The sequence below is a fragment of the Hypanus sabinus genome, chromosome 20 (assembly GCF_030144855.1).
Source record: "Hypanus sabinus isolate sHypSab1 chromosome 20, sHypSab1.hap1, whole genome shotgun sequence".
In the NCBI taxonomy this organism is placed as follows: Eukaryota; Metazoa; Chordata; class Chondrichthyes; order Myliobatiformes; family Dasyatidae; genus Hypanus; species Hypanus sabinus.
The window spans coordinates 20,569,265-20,585,088 of record NC_082725.1 but is presented as its reverse complement, the minus strand read 5'-3'; the positions used below and the strand labels follow the sequence as shown (position 1 = coordinate 20,585,088).

At 41.2% G+C, this 15,824-nt stretch overlaps 1 protein-coding gene across 9 annotated transcripts in view; it reads left to right on the top strand.

The window, feature by feature from the left end:
* nek11 (NIMA-related kinase 11) overlaps nucleotides 1-15,824 on the top strand; it is a 307,189-nt gene that overhangs the window by 254,467 nt on the left and 36,898 nt on the right. For all 9 annotated transcript variants that reach the window (XM_059945210.1, XM_059945211.1, XM_059945212.1 and 6 more), the window contains 2 exons: nucleotides 8,634-8,767; nucleotides 10,618-10,678. In XM_059945210.1, the coding sequence (XP_059801193.1) occupies nucleotides 8,634-8,767; nucleotides 10,618-10,678 (195 nt within the window). The remainder of the gene's footprint in view (nucleotides 1-8,633; nucleotides 8,768-10,617; nucleotides 10,679-15,824) is intronic.

Sequence of the window (15,824 nt, the reverse complement as noted above, 5' to 3'; positions counted from 1 at the left end):
CAGGATAGGTCTTCAGAGATGTTGACATCCAGGAACTTGAAACTGCTCACCCTTTCCACTGCTGATCCCTCAATGAGGACTAACGTGTGTTCCTTCAACTTCTGCCTCTTGAATTTCACAATCAATTCCTTGATCTTGCTGATGTTGCGTCCATTATTGTTGCTGCGACGTCACTCAACCAGCTGATGTAAATCTCTTCTATCCGTACAGCCAAAGGGCCTATATTGTGCTGTAGGTTTTCTATGTTTCTGTGATCCACATTCCTCTATTCCCTGCATATTAATGTGTCCTTTTAAACACAACGATCGTATCTGCTTCAAGTACTTAGGAAGATTATCTGCCGCAAGTAATTAAAACCTGCCAAGCTTACCTCTCCATACAAAGGCTGATAGTCTCTTCTTTGCCAGTTCTCCATAGTCTTCAATTCCTTGATCTTTCAAATATTGATTTATCTCCACCTTATAATAAACAATCAGGCCTTCACTACCTCACGAGGTAGAGAATTCCAGTGATTCTGTGTCTGGAAAACTGCACACTTTCAATGCAGTCTCCATGCAATCAAAGGGAGTCTTTATCATAGTGTAACTTAACTCTCTGATTTTGATGCCAACATTGTTAAAATGATGAGGCATTTCAGTGGTTAGTGGTGCTCATAGGAACTGACAATCAGAAAGTCATTGCGCTGCAGAACTTATTTCCAATTCACTCTCCGAGTTCACCTTGCTACTGAGAACTGAGACTGTGGCAAGACCGAGGGGATGATCTCCTACATTGTCTAGTATTAATCAATTCCAGTTCCTTACTCGCAGTACCAATGATTATTGCTGACTTGAAGCCAAATGTGCAAAACCCTGCATCTCTGTCAGGCCCCTACAAAGTCTGCCCAAAAGTGGGATGGAGAGCACGGAATATTTAATATGCCTTCCCCATTGGTGTTAACGTTATACTCACATCCTTGAGCAAACTAATGTTGAGATCTTCAATGTTATTTTTATTATCTTCTGTCATACAATGAATAACTTCGAAGTTCAAAGTATATTTACTATCAAATTATGTATATTATATACAACCTTGAGATTTGGCTTCTTACACGCAGCCACAAGACACAGAAACCCAACAGAACCCGTTTTTAAAAAAGGCTGTCGAACACGCAATGTGCAAAAAAAAAAGAGTAGAATGTAGAAACGAGAAAAAGTAAGCAATAACATTCAGAACTGAAGTTCTTGAAAGAGAGTTCACAGCCACAAAGCCAGTGTCAACCGATCCAGGAGCCTTTTAGTTGCAGGCCATAGCCTTAGTTCAGCAGAGTGACGAGTAAAGTTTGCCTAGCTGCGATCTGAACACCAGGTTGTCCCTTGCCTCCAGCCCTGACACAGAGATCTTTTCAATTTGGGTGGGTGGTTAAATTGGCCAGACAGTTCCTCGCTCTCAGGGCCGGGCCCTGCTGCCTCAATTCAGCCCGTACCCGACCTTCGTGATCTGGCCTGGCGCTTAAATCAGTTAAACATCGGTTTGTTCCTCGCTCTGTGGCCGGGCCCCACCTCCTCGATTAGGCCTGTACACACCACATCCTAACCATCCTGCACCCTCACAACTTCAGTTCACACTGCAAGAACACCAGGAAAGGATGCTCAGAATAGAGAATGGAAAAAGGAAAAAAAATTGTTATTTTTTTTTAGTTTGCTACAATGCTGAGCTATTTAGACATTAACTGCATCTGTACGGTGCAACCTTGCTACCATCAGCTGTTCATTTCCAGTTGTAGACAAGGAGCTGGATATCTCTACTCTCAGCATCTGTTGTATGTTTATGATCCACCTTCTCAATTACCACGATTACAACAGAAGAAGCCACATTGAGTCCCAAAAGCTCACGTTCCGATCTTTTGAACTCAACATGAAAGTAACAATTCCAGAGTCTTAGCAATGGCTGTGACCAGCATTTCACAGCCCTGACTTGTCCCTTTCTTTGCCTTCTCACTTTCTAATTTCCCTCATTAATTTATACAGATGTCTTCACAGGCATCAGAATCATCTGCATAACCTATTCTATCAGGAGACAGTCCTTTTGTCCCAATTCTGACCCCCCCCCCACCCCTCCCTGCAATTTAAAACTCACATGAATTTTCACTCTCCCAGTATAGGATGAATGGACGCTAACCCAAACTGTTAAACTCCATTTCTCTGTCTGTAGATGTTGTCTCACCTACTGAGTATTTCCAACATTTTTGGTTTTATTCCTCTCATGAGGTTTAATCAGCGATTTTTATATCAGGTTTTCTTCTCAAATGAAAGGAGCAAGCTTTTAGAAATGAATTTATAATCATTTTTGTTCATTACTGGAGCTATTTTAGTTCACTTAACAGTTTCAATTGTATTTAATTAGATGAAATCAGAACAGTATGTGAAAAATTGCCGCATTACTATTATTAGTGGCCTTATTGCTTTATTGTACGTGCTTTGTCAAATTATTCCTGTTAGATGATAAGTTTATATGCAAAAGATTGTAATGGAAGAAAATTAATACCTACGGTTGCAGCGTGACAGTTTGTTTAAAATGGGAAAAAAACTGTCGATCATAAATACATGATATCAACTGCCAATTATACAAAAAAAGCAAATTAACTCATTATGAGGCAACTAAAGTTGGCTGTTTGAATCTTAAATGCAAAAATGGTATATCGAAATTATCCCCCTCAAAGTGCTTTAGTTTCCTCCCAGATGCAACATGTTTAATTTGAGTGGTACGGTAGTCTGAGAGGTGAAGACCTGCACTTACTTTGTCATTCCGTATCATCCCAATGCAATGAAGTACTTTTTAAATTGTCACTGTTGCAGTAGAGAAAGCAAAGCAGCCAGTTTTGTTTTGAATGAGGGTAAATACTGATCAGGACACCTCGTTTTCTTCAAGGTGCATCCATCAGATCTTCTGAAAGAGCACTGAAAGGATCTCAGTTGAACATCATATCTGAAAGTCAGCAATGCCTCACTTATGCCTCGACTTTACTGTTCAGCTCCCAATTAGGATTTGTACCCAAGTCATTTCACCTCAGTCACATGAATATCCTTGGCTAAAATGATTCTCATTCTACGATTATACTTCCTTTTGTCTGGTGAAAACGCTGTTTCTTCTCCAAATTCCCATTCAGTCTCTGAAACCGGAGGCACGACTTAATGAGATAAAATTAATGGAAAGCAGTGAAACCAGTGTGACCAAAATGCTTTGAGAAGGGCAGCTATTAAGGTCAGCTGCAAAGCAAAGGTAGAACAATGCATGACGGAATAAGGGAGGTACAGATTTTTAACTTTTTAATATATTTTTATTATTGGAACTTACAGTATATTTCATGCGTTGCACTGTACTGCTGCCTCAAAACAACAAAGTTCATGACATTGTTGGTGATAATAAACCTGATTCTGATTGTCAAAGGAGATTGAGAAGTACACACCAAGTCTTCTGCTGTCCAATAACTGCAGGTCAAATCCCCATTTAATACAGGTGTAGGTGGAGTCATGCTGTGGTGAACTTCAGGAGTTTTCAATTTTCTGTTCCTTATTGTGTTGCGTGTAATCCTTAGGAATTTTCAGATTATTTTCTGATCTGACTTTAACTGACTACAAGTCGCTGAGCTCATTTACTTGCGTCTCTGGCAATGAAATTGCAAAGATACAGCAAATTGAAAGACCTAAAATAGCTCTTGTACTTTCTGCCTTTTCTTTAAAATACAGACATTTATATAGTACTTTCTGTGCTATAAAGCACTTCACTCAGGCCTCTCTGAATTACACATTTCTTTGCAAAATTCAGTTAGGTTAGTGAAATGATGTTCCTGTTCTGCATTTACCTGTTTCAAGCCATTACCTAAAAGTAGCAACCAATTTGTGCACAGCAAGCAGTAACAACTGGATAATTTGTTTTAGAATATTTCCTGAGGAATAATTATTGACTAGAATACCATTTCTGCAATCATTCTCAAACAGTTTGGCAATCCTTTTTTAAAATGTAAAGCTCAAAGCAATTTCTTGTTACAATGGTGTGACATTAAAAAGAATAGAGTAATGTGTGCCCAGACAAGTTATATCATTGCATATTATGTCTGTAAAGCAAATCTCTGCTGGTGAAGGTGTTCACCAGTAGGCAGGTAGATCTTTCTGTCCTTTCGTACATCTATCTTATTTCAAGCTTCGTACCTTGAAAAGCAGTCTTGACACAAGTTACATCTCGAGAGTTAACCTGGGGTAGGTGCAGGGAAGGAATCAAAGAACGGAACAATGAACTGCTCGATAATGTGAACCAATTCAGTGGAGAATTCACTATGCTTTAAACTAACGGAGCACGGAGAAATTATGTTCTTGCTGCAATTTTCCATCAGTACATTTATCAATGCAGTATATTCCTTATAATTTCATTGCATGTTATTTGACTTCTTTTTAAAAAAGCAATGCCACATTGTAAAATTTCCACTAGATCCAATGACTTGATTCTGTTAATTTAGACAATGAATTTTGTTAACTATAGACTACCCAGGTCTTATTAAAGTTCATGATAGTGCACTAAAATGAACAATAGGTTTCATTTTTTTATTTCTGTTCATTAGTTCACTCGTAAAAGAGTTGTGCTGCTGTCTAGAGGGTAGCAATATAACCTCTAAATCAAAGGGACCACTCCAGGGATTTTGAAGAGACAATGTCTGACAAGATGCCAAGAGGCAGTTGAAAAAATATTGTTAATATTCCCTCAGTTTGGAGGTCAGAGTGTTGCTTAGAATTAGGAGAATGAGGGGTGACCTTACTGAAGTGTACAAGGTCCTAAGGCAGTAGATTTTGAGACAGTTCCACAAGTGGGAGAGTCTCAAACAAGGAGCCACAGTTACAAGATGAGGGGCGGCTCAACCAAGGATTGCAGGAATTTTGTTTTTACATAGGATGGTGAAATCCGTGGAATTTTCTACCTCAGAGGTTTGCAATCACTGGAGGTAGATAGCATTTTGAGGGAATGGGAAATTGAGGGTGATGGGGAACTGATACAGAAGAGGAGTTGAGCCTGGGGTAGTTCAGCCATGATCATATTGAACGGTAAGGCAGGCATGAGCGGTCAGCTGGTCTACTCTTACTTCCATTCTCTTGTTTTCCTGTGAAATCTAATTGAACTTTTAAAATCAATAAACTAAACAGATAAGATACATATCAGGAAACTATTTCTTCTATTGGTGCTAGGCTATACAAGAAGAAAACCAAGAGGCATAGCCTTGCTTTTTGAAAGGAAGAATTCTGAATCTTCCTTATCATTTCTTGCACAAAGGTTAAGGGAGGTTTTCAGCTCTTTTCCCCAACAAGACTGTGGGCATTTTCAAGCATTAGGTCAATAGATGTTCGTATGTATGAGTTCAACACTTTGGCACAGACTTCAGGGCAGTACCTTGGGTTTGGCTATCTGCAGCTGCTTTTTCAATTGCCTCCCACAAAGTCAAAAGTGAGGTACGGGGATGTGCTGACGGTTATACCACATTTCCATTGCAAGTAACGAGTCTTGGAGCACATTCTGGCAGGGGCTGATAAATAGCTACTGACTTATGTGGAGCAAGAGCACCTCTCCCAACAGAAGAGTTTAGCCTCAAACCTTGACCATCAAATGTATAACCACCACTCAATCCTCTACCCTGGGAGTTACCATCAGCCAGAAACATAACTAGACTAGCTTTGTCGTTGTCACGGCCACAAAAGCAGGTTAGCGGCTGGGTGCCAGCCGTAAGTAATTCAGCGCCGAAGACTCCAAAGCCTTTCCACTATCTTGAAGGGTCAAGCTAGGAGTGTGATGGAATGCTGTCCACCTGCCTAAATGAGATTCAAGAGACCAAACACAAACAAGAATAAAACAGCATGGTTGAATATTATCCTCTGCACCACCCTAAGTATTCATTCCCTCTACCACAGGTATAGAGAGGCTGCCATGTTGATGATCCAAGCTACTCTGACAGCAACTCATAAATCTGGCTAGTGAGATGTGTTGGTAGATGAGGAGGTTAGAGCTCGGACAGGTGAGAAAAGAAAAGAAGCCCTCAAATTTAAAACAATAAAGAACATGAAAAACAGAAAAGAATATTCCAATACCAACTTCTTCCTGATAGGCTGTAATTTACCAGTAACAACAATATTGAATGTTGGGAAGTACCCTGTTACAATTCGTATCATAACAAAGAGAAATTAAAAATGAATTGAGATTATGAATAATAGGATTTAAAAATAGAATGATAGAAATACCTACTGGGTCAGGCAGCTTCTGTGGAGAAAGAAAAAGAGTTTACCTCTCAAGTCATCATCAGACATGACTGACCACAGTCAACGATCATCTGATAAAAAGCCAGTGACCTGAGATATCATACAGCTGTACAAATCACAACGTACATCTGTTCCTTGGTGCATCAGACAAGGTAAATTTACTTCAAATACAAACAAGAGAAAATCTGCAGGTGCTGGAAATCCAAGCAAAGCACAGAAAATGCTGGAGGAACTCAGCAGGCCAGGTAGCAGCTATAGAAAAAAGTAGAGTCGACATTTTGGGCCGAGAAGGGTACCTCCAGCATTTTGTGTAAATTTACTTAAAAATCAGAGTGCATTTAAAGTGCCTTGGCAAATTCTCCAAATAAAAGATCATGTCTACTTTTCTCTCTCTTCAGATTCTTTCTTCTCCAGCCATTGACCTTTCCCACCCACCTGGCTTCACCTATCACCTTCCAGCTAACCTCTTTCCAATCCCTCCACTTTTATCTTCTGGCATCTACCCCTTCCTTCTCAGCCCTGAAGGGTCTCAGCAATAAGCACCAATTGTTTACACTTTTCCATAGATGCTGCCTGACCTGCTGAGCTCTTCCAGCATGTTTTGCAAAAGATGAGCAGTTTTGCCCTGAAAATGCGAGTGTATGGGGCATAGTTCCATACAGATTGTATTGCATACAGTCAATCTGTCACTTACCACAGTATGGTTAATAATCTTGATTGATAAGAATATTACTTGCTTATCTCCTACTTACAGAGCATCTTTTTTTTAAATAGGAGCACTGTTGCTTCACTAAGAGAAGCAGTGCCAGCTTGTGTTCAGTAAATTAAGCCAGATTTTACCATATGTGGCAATAATTAAAAAAGGGATAGGCTTACGAGAATTGCACTACATTCCAACCACAATATAACTTTCTATTTTAAAAAGTCATCTTACAGTAATTCAATCATTTCCTTGCTGTATTCCTTATCAGGATGTTTCTAATGAAGATAAGTGTAACTCATAAAATAGCTGCTTGAATAAGGAATTACACTCCATAGAGTATTTTTGAAATAAATTCAACTCTAATATTCTTCATAATTGTTAAGTATTGAATATGATAGGAAGCAGGCGAGCATTTCTACCAGCTCAAATCGACATAATGATCGTTCTTTAATTAAAATGCATTCTTAGGCATGCATGGACAGAACGTGTGGGTTGATTATCATCAGATGTGTAAATCATTTATCTCCCTCCACCTTTCAGCTAGACCATTGTGGCTGCATTATTCTTAATAAAAGTCTATCAGTTAGACTTCTAAGATTAAGACTTACAATCACCACAGTAACCATGGGAAAACTGGAGCCCTGCAATTATAGACTTCTCTCAACAGAGAACACAGAAAAGCTGTGCTGGGGAGATATTTGGTTTAATGGCTAAAAACTTAAAAACAGAAATGCAGACAAATGCAGGTTAGGAAGCATCTGTAGAAGGAGAATCGGTTAATGCTTCAGGTTCAGGGCCTTCCATTAGTTACAGAAAAGAGAAAACAAGTTAGATTTCAGTAGCAGAGGAAGTGATGATGGAAGAATGGGTCAAACAAGATGACTTCATATGGCAGTTAAGATTAGATTAGGTAGCTCACTGTAGATTTCTTTTTTGTTTCTGAAGTAACAATTTCTGCCTACATTTTGACTCAGTTTTTAATTTTTCTTTGTACAATTTAACCTTCTGTGACACATTACCCAAAGAAGACTAATCTGATACTTTCTCACATTACCCTACTTGGTCTCACCCCATCAGAGATACCTTCCTTATTCTAACGTTTCCCCACTTGCTCTGCTACCGAAAACTAATTTGCTTCCCGTCTTTCCTGGTTCTGACTATGGGCCCTGGACCTGAAGCAGTATCCGCTTCTCTTTCAACAGATGCTGATTGACTTATTGAGGTTTTTCAGCATTTTGTCTTAATTTCAGGTTTTCAGTATTTGCAGTTCATTATTTAAAGCATCGTGTTTCAAAGACTATCTTAAATGAAGAAAGGATGGTGAAGAGGAGGTGGGTTTTGGAGAGGGAGCTGCAGACTCTGAGATCAGAAGTTGATGCAATTAAATTTTTATCAATTCAGTTCAGCTTCATGACCTTTCCATGAGTTCTTTAAAATATCTTCTTAGGTATTTATATCCAGGGATAGAACACTCCATGCCCTCAGTTTATTGGAAAGATAAGGCCCCTGTGATTGGGGGAGCAGGAATCTGTAGAATGGCTGGAAGAGAGCACCGAATTTTGAATTTCTTTTTGCCACCTTTTATTCGGTAAGAGTTGGGAAATACTGTCCACCTGTAAAAACTAGATACATGTTATAGTTGTTTATTTCAGCAATCCCTGAAGATCCAGATGTAGCTGAAGAGTTTTATCATGAAGATGGTTTTGAATCTTGTTCTGATGAGAACCTAGAGATGGAGGAATTTAATGAAGAAAATGAATGCACTACTGTCAAAAGTCATGAACAGGTAGGTAATACTCCAGTTCAGTATCAATATTTGATAATCCACTATCTGGGTAGTGGTTTAATAGGGATAGATTGAATAGGATTTAACTCCCTGGAGCGCAGGAGTTTGAGGGGAGATCTTATAGGTGTATGCAGAATTAGGAAGGTTGTAGACAGGGTGAATGCATGAAGACTATTTCCCCTTGGGTTGGATAAGACTAAAAGTAGAGATTGTAAGTTTCTGGTGAAAGGTGAGATATTTAAGTGGAATCTGAAGGGGAGATATTTCACACAGAGAATGGCACACATGTGAAATGTGCCAGTGGAGGTGGAAGATAGATCTTCAATTGTAACGTTTGAGAGAAGTTTATATAAGTACAGGGATGACAGCTGTATGAAAGGCTATGCTCTGTGTAATTATGGAACTATTTCTTTTATTGCAATGACTCCCCTAACAATATTTACCGGCTGATAACTTACCCTTGCACATTGATCTGGTGTTCTACGCACACGCCTTCTGCTGTCCTCTGTGGCTGCAAAAGGAATATACTAGTCAACCTACCTTCACATGCGTGCTTTTATTTAATTGATGTTTAGTTGTACAGACACAAGAGTCTGAACGCAAGTAGATGGGACTAGAGAGGAAACCGAGCTGGCATGGATTAGAAGGGCCGAAGGGCCCATTTCTGTACTGTAGTGCTCTATCATTCTCTATGATTGATGGTGTGGGTGAGTGAGAGTGAGATAGTGAACTTGAAGTTTTAGAAAAGAGCTCCGAATTTCCTCTACACTTGCATGTTGGACTGTGTCCTAAGATTTACTCATGCAAGGTGGTGCTTTAATTTTTAACTGGGTTCGCTACTCATAGACACCCCACTCTACTGAAGTAGTTGCTCTATAACTATCATCTCAGTTTCCCTTATTTTCCTGAAAACATCGAGCAACAACCCCAAACTCTCTCATTTCCAGGGAATTCCAGTCAGTGTTAAATTACCGGGAAAGGGTACAAAGTATTATTCTAAACAAAAAGTACACTGCAGATGCTGTGGTGAAATCAACACGTACAAACAAGCTGGATGAACTCAGCAGGACGGGCAGCATCCATTGAAATGTATTATCCATTGGAAGTATTATTCTGATGCTTGTGATCTAGCTATTCAGAAAAGCAGTAGAAACTAAGAGGTTAAGATTCCCAGCACTTTATTCCATTGGATTCAGAGTCCATACCCACTCTACAGTGAGCTATATTTTCTGTGACCAGGTTTGAATGAAATATTACAGATGTATTCCTTTTTAATCATTGCTTCGTGTTTTACCGCATCTTTTACAAGTAATTATAATCTGTAATTATATTCCTTGGCAAATGGCAATTACATTGAGTCTTCATTAACAGAATTCAAATTGGATTCTCATTAAGAATGGATATATATGTATTAGGCTTAAGTAGTTTTCTTTAAAGGTCGCCTGAATGAAACCGAGAGAATAGTATGGTCTTTGCTCTTAGGTTGCTCCCATGGGCAGCCAAACCGAATGTTCTGATTCTTTATCATTTTGTCATTAAAAGGTGAAAGAATAATTAGTTGACAATTCTCTAACACTCTGTAGATGAAGTGAATATTTTTAAGCTAATATTTTCAAAAATGTTTGGAAGATTTTCCACGTAACAAGGGACAATGTACTGCTTCGCTAATGTATAAGATTTTGAGCCTTGCCATAGATCATACATTAATTGCTGTCTCTGGACCTTGAGAATGTAATGAGTTTTGGGAAAAGCCCATTGTTGAGCAAAATAAACGGGGGATCAATAGATCATTTGTTATCTGTCGATTGTAACATTCATAACCCCACCTCCTGATGTTCTCAATCTTACAGGACACTGATATTGAAGCCCTGGTAAGGTGCATGGAGGATGTCCTGGACAGTAGAACATTAGGTAAGCCCTTCACTCAGCCTGAATGCCACCATCCTCCAGTTGGTGGCCAGTCTATTTATAGAGAACTGAGTATCCAGTTCAGTGATTCAGAAAAGCTACATCAAGTACGGAGATAATTTATTTGCCAATAATAATTCTCACTATTTTCTCCCACATTTTCCAAAAAGACATATGAGTTATGGCTAGTTAGCTTTGGGCCAACTTGGGGCTGCCCCCAGCATGCCTTCAGGCTGTGTTGGTCGTTGATGTGATAAAAAGACACTTCACTGCATGTTTTGATGTACATGTGACAAATAAAGATAATCCCTATTAAGAACTAAGATGTGTGTGTGTGAGTGTGTACATTTTCATATGCTATCTGTAACAGTAATAATTCAGACAGCCACTGGTTCTGGAGAACGATCTCACCCTTTCCCTTTCCAGCAGCTCGCAAATATCTACAGGAACAGACAGCATTAGACATTCATTCCCTTAAGCTTTATTTTCCAGTCAGTGGATTCAAGAGTGATTTGGACCCAATTCCACTTATTATCTCCATATCCTTTGATGGCTTGGTCTGTAAAAAAACGATTAAGTACAGGATCAGGACATGCAGTGTTTAAAATTGAGGCACTGATCATCCTTAGGAGTTTGCAGCTTTTTAAAGTACTCCTCATCAGGCCCTTACAAGGAGCACTGATTGAGATATGTGGATTATCCAGGAGGAGGACTCTGTGGGTGAGTTTCACAAGAGCCATGCTCACTTTTCAGAGTTGCTGGCATTGAAATCATTTCAACGAGACACAATCTTGCCTGAATTAAACTACTACCCTTTGCTTGTTGCTTGTTTACATGCTTTACATTGGGTGTGTAATGCAGGCTTCAGGCTTTTAGCTCGACTTATGAATTTAAGGAAAAGAGTTTCTGTTTCCTACCCCTAGTGGTTGAGCATATGTAATTGTAAAAAATATTACTGTTTTAACTTCAGTTTTTCTGACTGGCAATTTCAATGAAATGAAGGATACACTGAGGTTCAGTGCATAGCATGCGGTTCTCGCAGTCTGCATGGTGTGGGTTGAAATCCCATTTCAAAATCCAGAGCAAGATGCATCAGTGCAACAGTGGGAGAGTTCTGCACCATTGGAAATACCATCTTTCAGAGGAAGTATTAACTGAGGTCCTCTATGATGTCTGGTTTACAAGATGACAAATGCTCTCTCACAGAAGCGCACATTTCCCAAACCAAAACCTCCCTCATCACCACCGATAAAAGGATTATCTGGAATGTCATACGTGGGGGTGGCATTTTGATAACTTGACTGCTATGTTCCCAATATTGCACAGTGGTTGTATGCTGGAACAGAGGGTAGAACTACTTCAGAGCCCAGACTCTGGGCAACATCTATGTGGAATACGTACACAACGCTGGAAGAACTCAGCAGGTCAGGCAGCATCCGTGAGAAAAGAGTAGCCAACATTTCGGGCCGAGACCCTTCAATGGGAAAGGTCAATGTGGAGTTTGCACCATGATTGTACTTCAGGTATTAGAGTTCTTCTACAACCCAAAGACTTGCTGGTAGGTTATTTGACTGTTGAAAGTTACCTGTTACTGTAGGTCCAAATGAAAAAGGAGAGCTGAAGGGCATGTGAGAAAGGATTACTTACTAGGGAATTGTCCTGATGGTGAGGCTCTGCTTTTAATCCGACAGAGACCCAATGTGCTGAAAGAATTCTTTCACATTTAATAAGTAACAATGACCACAGTTCAAAAGGGTTAATACCCGAAATCTACATTTGCATTCTCTCACAATACCCCTTAACATCAAAACTCAATCCGTTTTAATCCCTGAATGTGTTCATTGACTGAGTATCTAACACCTCTTGGGTTGTAACACCTGAAGCAAGCAGCACTGGTACGTCGGAGAGCAATGATCTCATCTGTCTGGGTGAGGACCCTCTCACCTCTCATCACCAGGAGGAATCTCAATTGGATTTATGAGACGCACCTGAGACTGGCTAAGAGGAGTTTAAAGCTGGTGGATGCATCTTCCAGTTGCTCAGACTTAATACTCTCTCTGCTTGTTAGAATCAACTGCTAGAGTTAGTCATTCTTTATGGAATTACTTACCTGTGTCAGTTCTGAGAAAAGACCTACCTGGGATCTAGCTGGTGGAAACATTCCCTTTGTTTTGTGGACTGACTGCCTGATTTTCTCCTGCAGCCTTGGATCTTGTGAGACAGCTAATCTGAAGCCTTTTTGTATATTCTCTGTGAACTCTTAAGTTGCCTGTGTATTTTAGTTGGAATCTGAACAAGTGAATGTAGCAAGACGGTTGCACTTAGTGCTTCTGACTATTGAAGTCAAGTTTGAAGTTATTTGACCAACACTGTCACTGTCTCTGTCTGCAATTGTGCTCAGAACCACCTGCATCATTATGGCAAGACTGAGCACCGGTGGCAGAGGTGGTCCGAGAGATGTGAGCCCACCACCTCCAAGGCCCCCAGCTCCAGCTACTGTAACACTTCTGGCCCCAGCGGACCCCACTAACGATGTACCATGGCAACTGGCTCATTGGTCGCTGAGTCCAGAAAACCCCCTTCCTCACCCAACTTGCTTTGATGGCTCCCCAGAGACCTGGCATGGCTTTGTGACCCAGTGTTCTCAGGTTTTCGAGCTGCAGTCTACCCGCTTCCTAACACAGAGGGACCAAGTCGCTTGGTAATCTCACTTCTTTCCGGGCGGGTGCTTGAGTGGGCAGCGCCCTCTGGGAGCAGCGGTCTGCATAATGTGATAGTCACCTTGCTGCGCTAGGTTTTTGACCACCCCGCCAGAGGACAAGAAGCAACACAGAGGTTGATGAACCACAGCCTGCTCAGTGGCAGGCTATGCCATTGAATTTCACACTCCAGGAACCGATAGCCATCGGAAAGATGAGGCCCTCTTCACAGCTTTTTATAATGGACAGTCTGAAAGAGTGAAGGATGAGCTGGCCAGTTGTGACTGGTGGGATTCCCTGCAACAGATGATTTCTACAGCAGTTCAAGTGGACCAACATATCCGTGAGAGGCAGAGAGAGAGAGCCGGATCGGGAACCTAGCACCTCATCCCCTGTGAGGTCACCCGCAGTTCAATCTGAGAAGGAACCAATGCAGCTGGGCTGGTCCAGCCTGTCCTGAGAGGAACAGGAACGGTGGAGACGTGAGGGGAAGTGCCTCTACTGTGCTGATGTTGGCCATCTTCACAACCAGTGTCCAGACTGCAGGGAAAAGCCATCACTCACCACAGGAGCAAGGGTGTCTGACAAACAGATCAGGGAGAACATCTAGGTCCCTCACGCAACTACAGTTGGACAGAGTACTGATCTGAGGTGAGGTGTGGAAGAATCAGGTCAGGCTCTGAGCACTGGTGCAGAGGAGAGCCAAATGGCCAGACAGCTCGACCCGTCCATCAAGGCAAGCCCCCACCCACTCTCACTCCAAGCCATAGTTGAATGCTCACTAGGGTCAGGAAAGCTCGGGTATCGACCGGAAATCACTCTGAACTGATCTCATTCTTTTTAGTAGACATTCCGATAAAGCCCCTCATTCCAATTCCGTCCATGCTCCTCTCCCCTACCCCTCATCTCGCGCACCTCTCAGTTCACCAATCTCCTCAGACTCTTGCTTCACTTCTCCCCTTCACTTTATCTTGGCCCTCCACCCTCTCCGTCCTGATGCAGGGTTTTAACTCAAAATGTCTGTGCCTCCACAGATGCTGCTCGATCTGATGAACTCCTCCAGCAGATTATGTGTATCTCCACTTCTTGTTCTTCTGTCCTTGTAGCAGCCAAGGAACGCCTCGCTCCCAGTGCATATTGATGGTGACAATCCCCAAAACTGTACAACACTCCTTATCAATACTTGTAACACAAACTACCAAGTCCACATTAACAGTAGCACAATAGTGCAGTACATTACTCAGATTAACTCTGTGCTTACCATGTGGAGTTTTCCCTGAGTGGGTTTACCCTAGGTAATCCTGTTTCCTTTCACATCCTTAAGACGTACAGGTTGGTAGATTAATTGGCTACTGTAATTACTCCTAGGGGAAGCTGATGGACGTATGAATGACTATACGGCCGTTCGTTCGTTACGTGCCGTGTTATATGCTGTGGGCGATCATAGTCTTTCCGTGACCATGATTGTTCTTGGCAAATTTTTCTACAGAAGTGGCTTGCCATTGCCTTCTTCTGGGCAGGGTCTTAGGTGGCCAGTGACAATGGGATATGGGGAATTAATTCTAGAAATAGCTTAATGGGATTGCTTCAGGAGCCAGAATAGACTGAATGGGCTTCAGGGCCTTTCTCTATGTCGTAAGATTGCTCCGCTATCCATCAAATCAGTTTTACATGCCGATTTGTTTATTGAGATATAGTGTGGAATAGGCCCTTCCGGTCCTTTAAGCCATACTGCTAAGCAATCCCCAATTTAATCCTTGCCTAATCACAGGACAATTTACAATGACCAATTAACCTACCAACTGATGCAATTTTGGACTATGGGAGGAAACTGGAGCACCTGGAAACCCACGTGGTCACAGAGAGAACGTACGAACTCTTTAGAGTCAGTGGCGGTAATTAAACCTGGGTTACTCATTTGTTGTTTTTTTACGCAGAGTAACACTAGTTTTGTTCTCCCTTACACTCGTGTGCTGAAGAATGACAATAAACAGCATAGAATCAGGCAGTTCCGTGGGTCTTCTCACCGTTACACCCTGCTCCCTCACCACCCTCCTCCACCAATCTTCCCCTGCCTTTTAGTTGCTGTTATTCCGTAGCAATGTTCTGCTCTTATGAAAATTCACAGACCTCTCTTCACAGCAGTCTGCTGCCCTGCTGTTTCCTGTGAATATTCCTGATTCCTTGCAGGTGCAATATCTTGTCTTTTGAAGCACGTTTGATTTGTATTTTACCCTTTCCCAGTCATCAAAAGTTCAAAAGCAGATAACTAGGGTGAAATTCCTCATTACCTGCCCTAAACATGTGGCACGGTAGCAGTGTATGTATGTTGTACTTGGCTTCAAATATTCAATTATATGTAATTCAGAGAACCAAATTTCAGAAGCCACTGCTCTATTTCCCATTTAGCACCGGCGATCAAGGGTTAACTTCGACACCATAATTTTCAA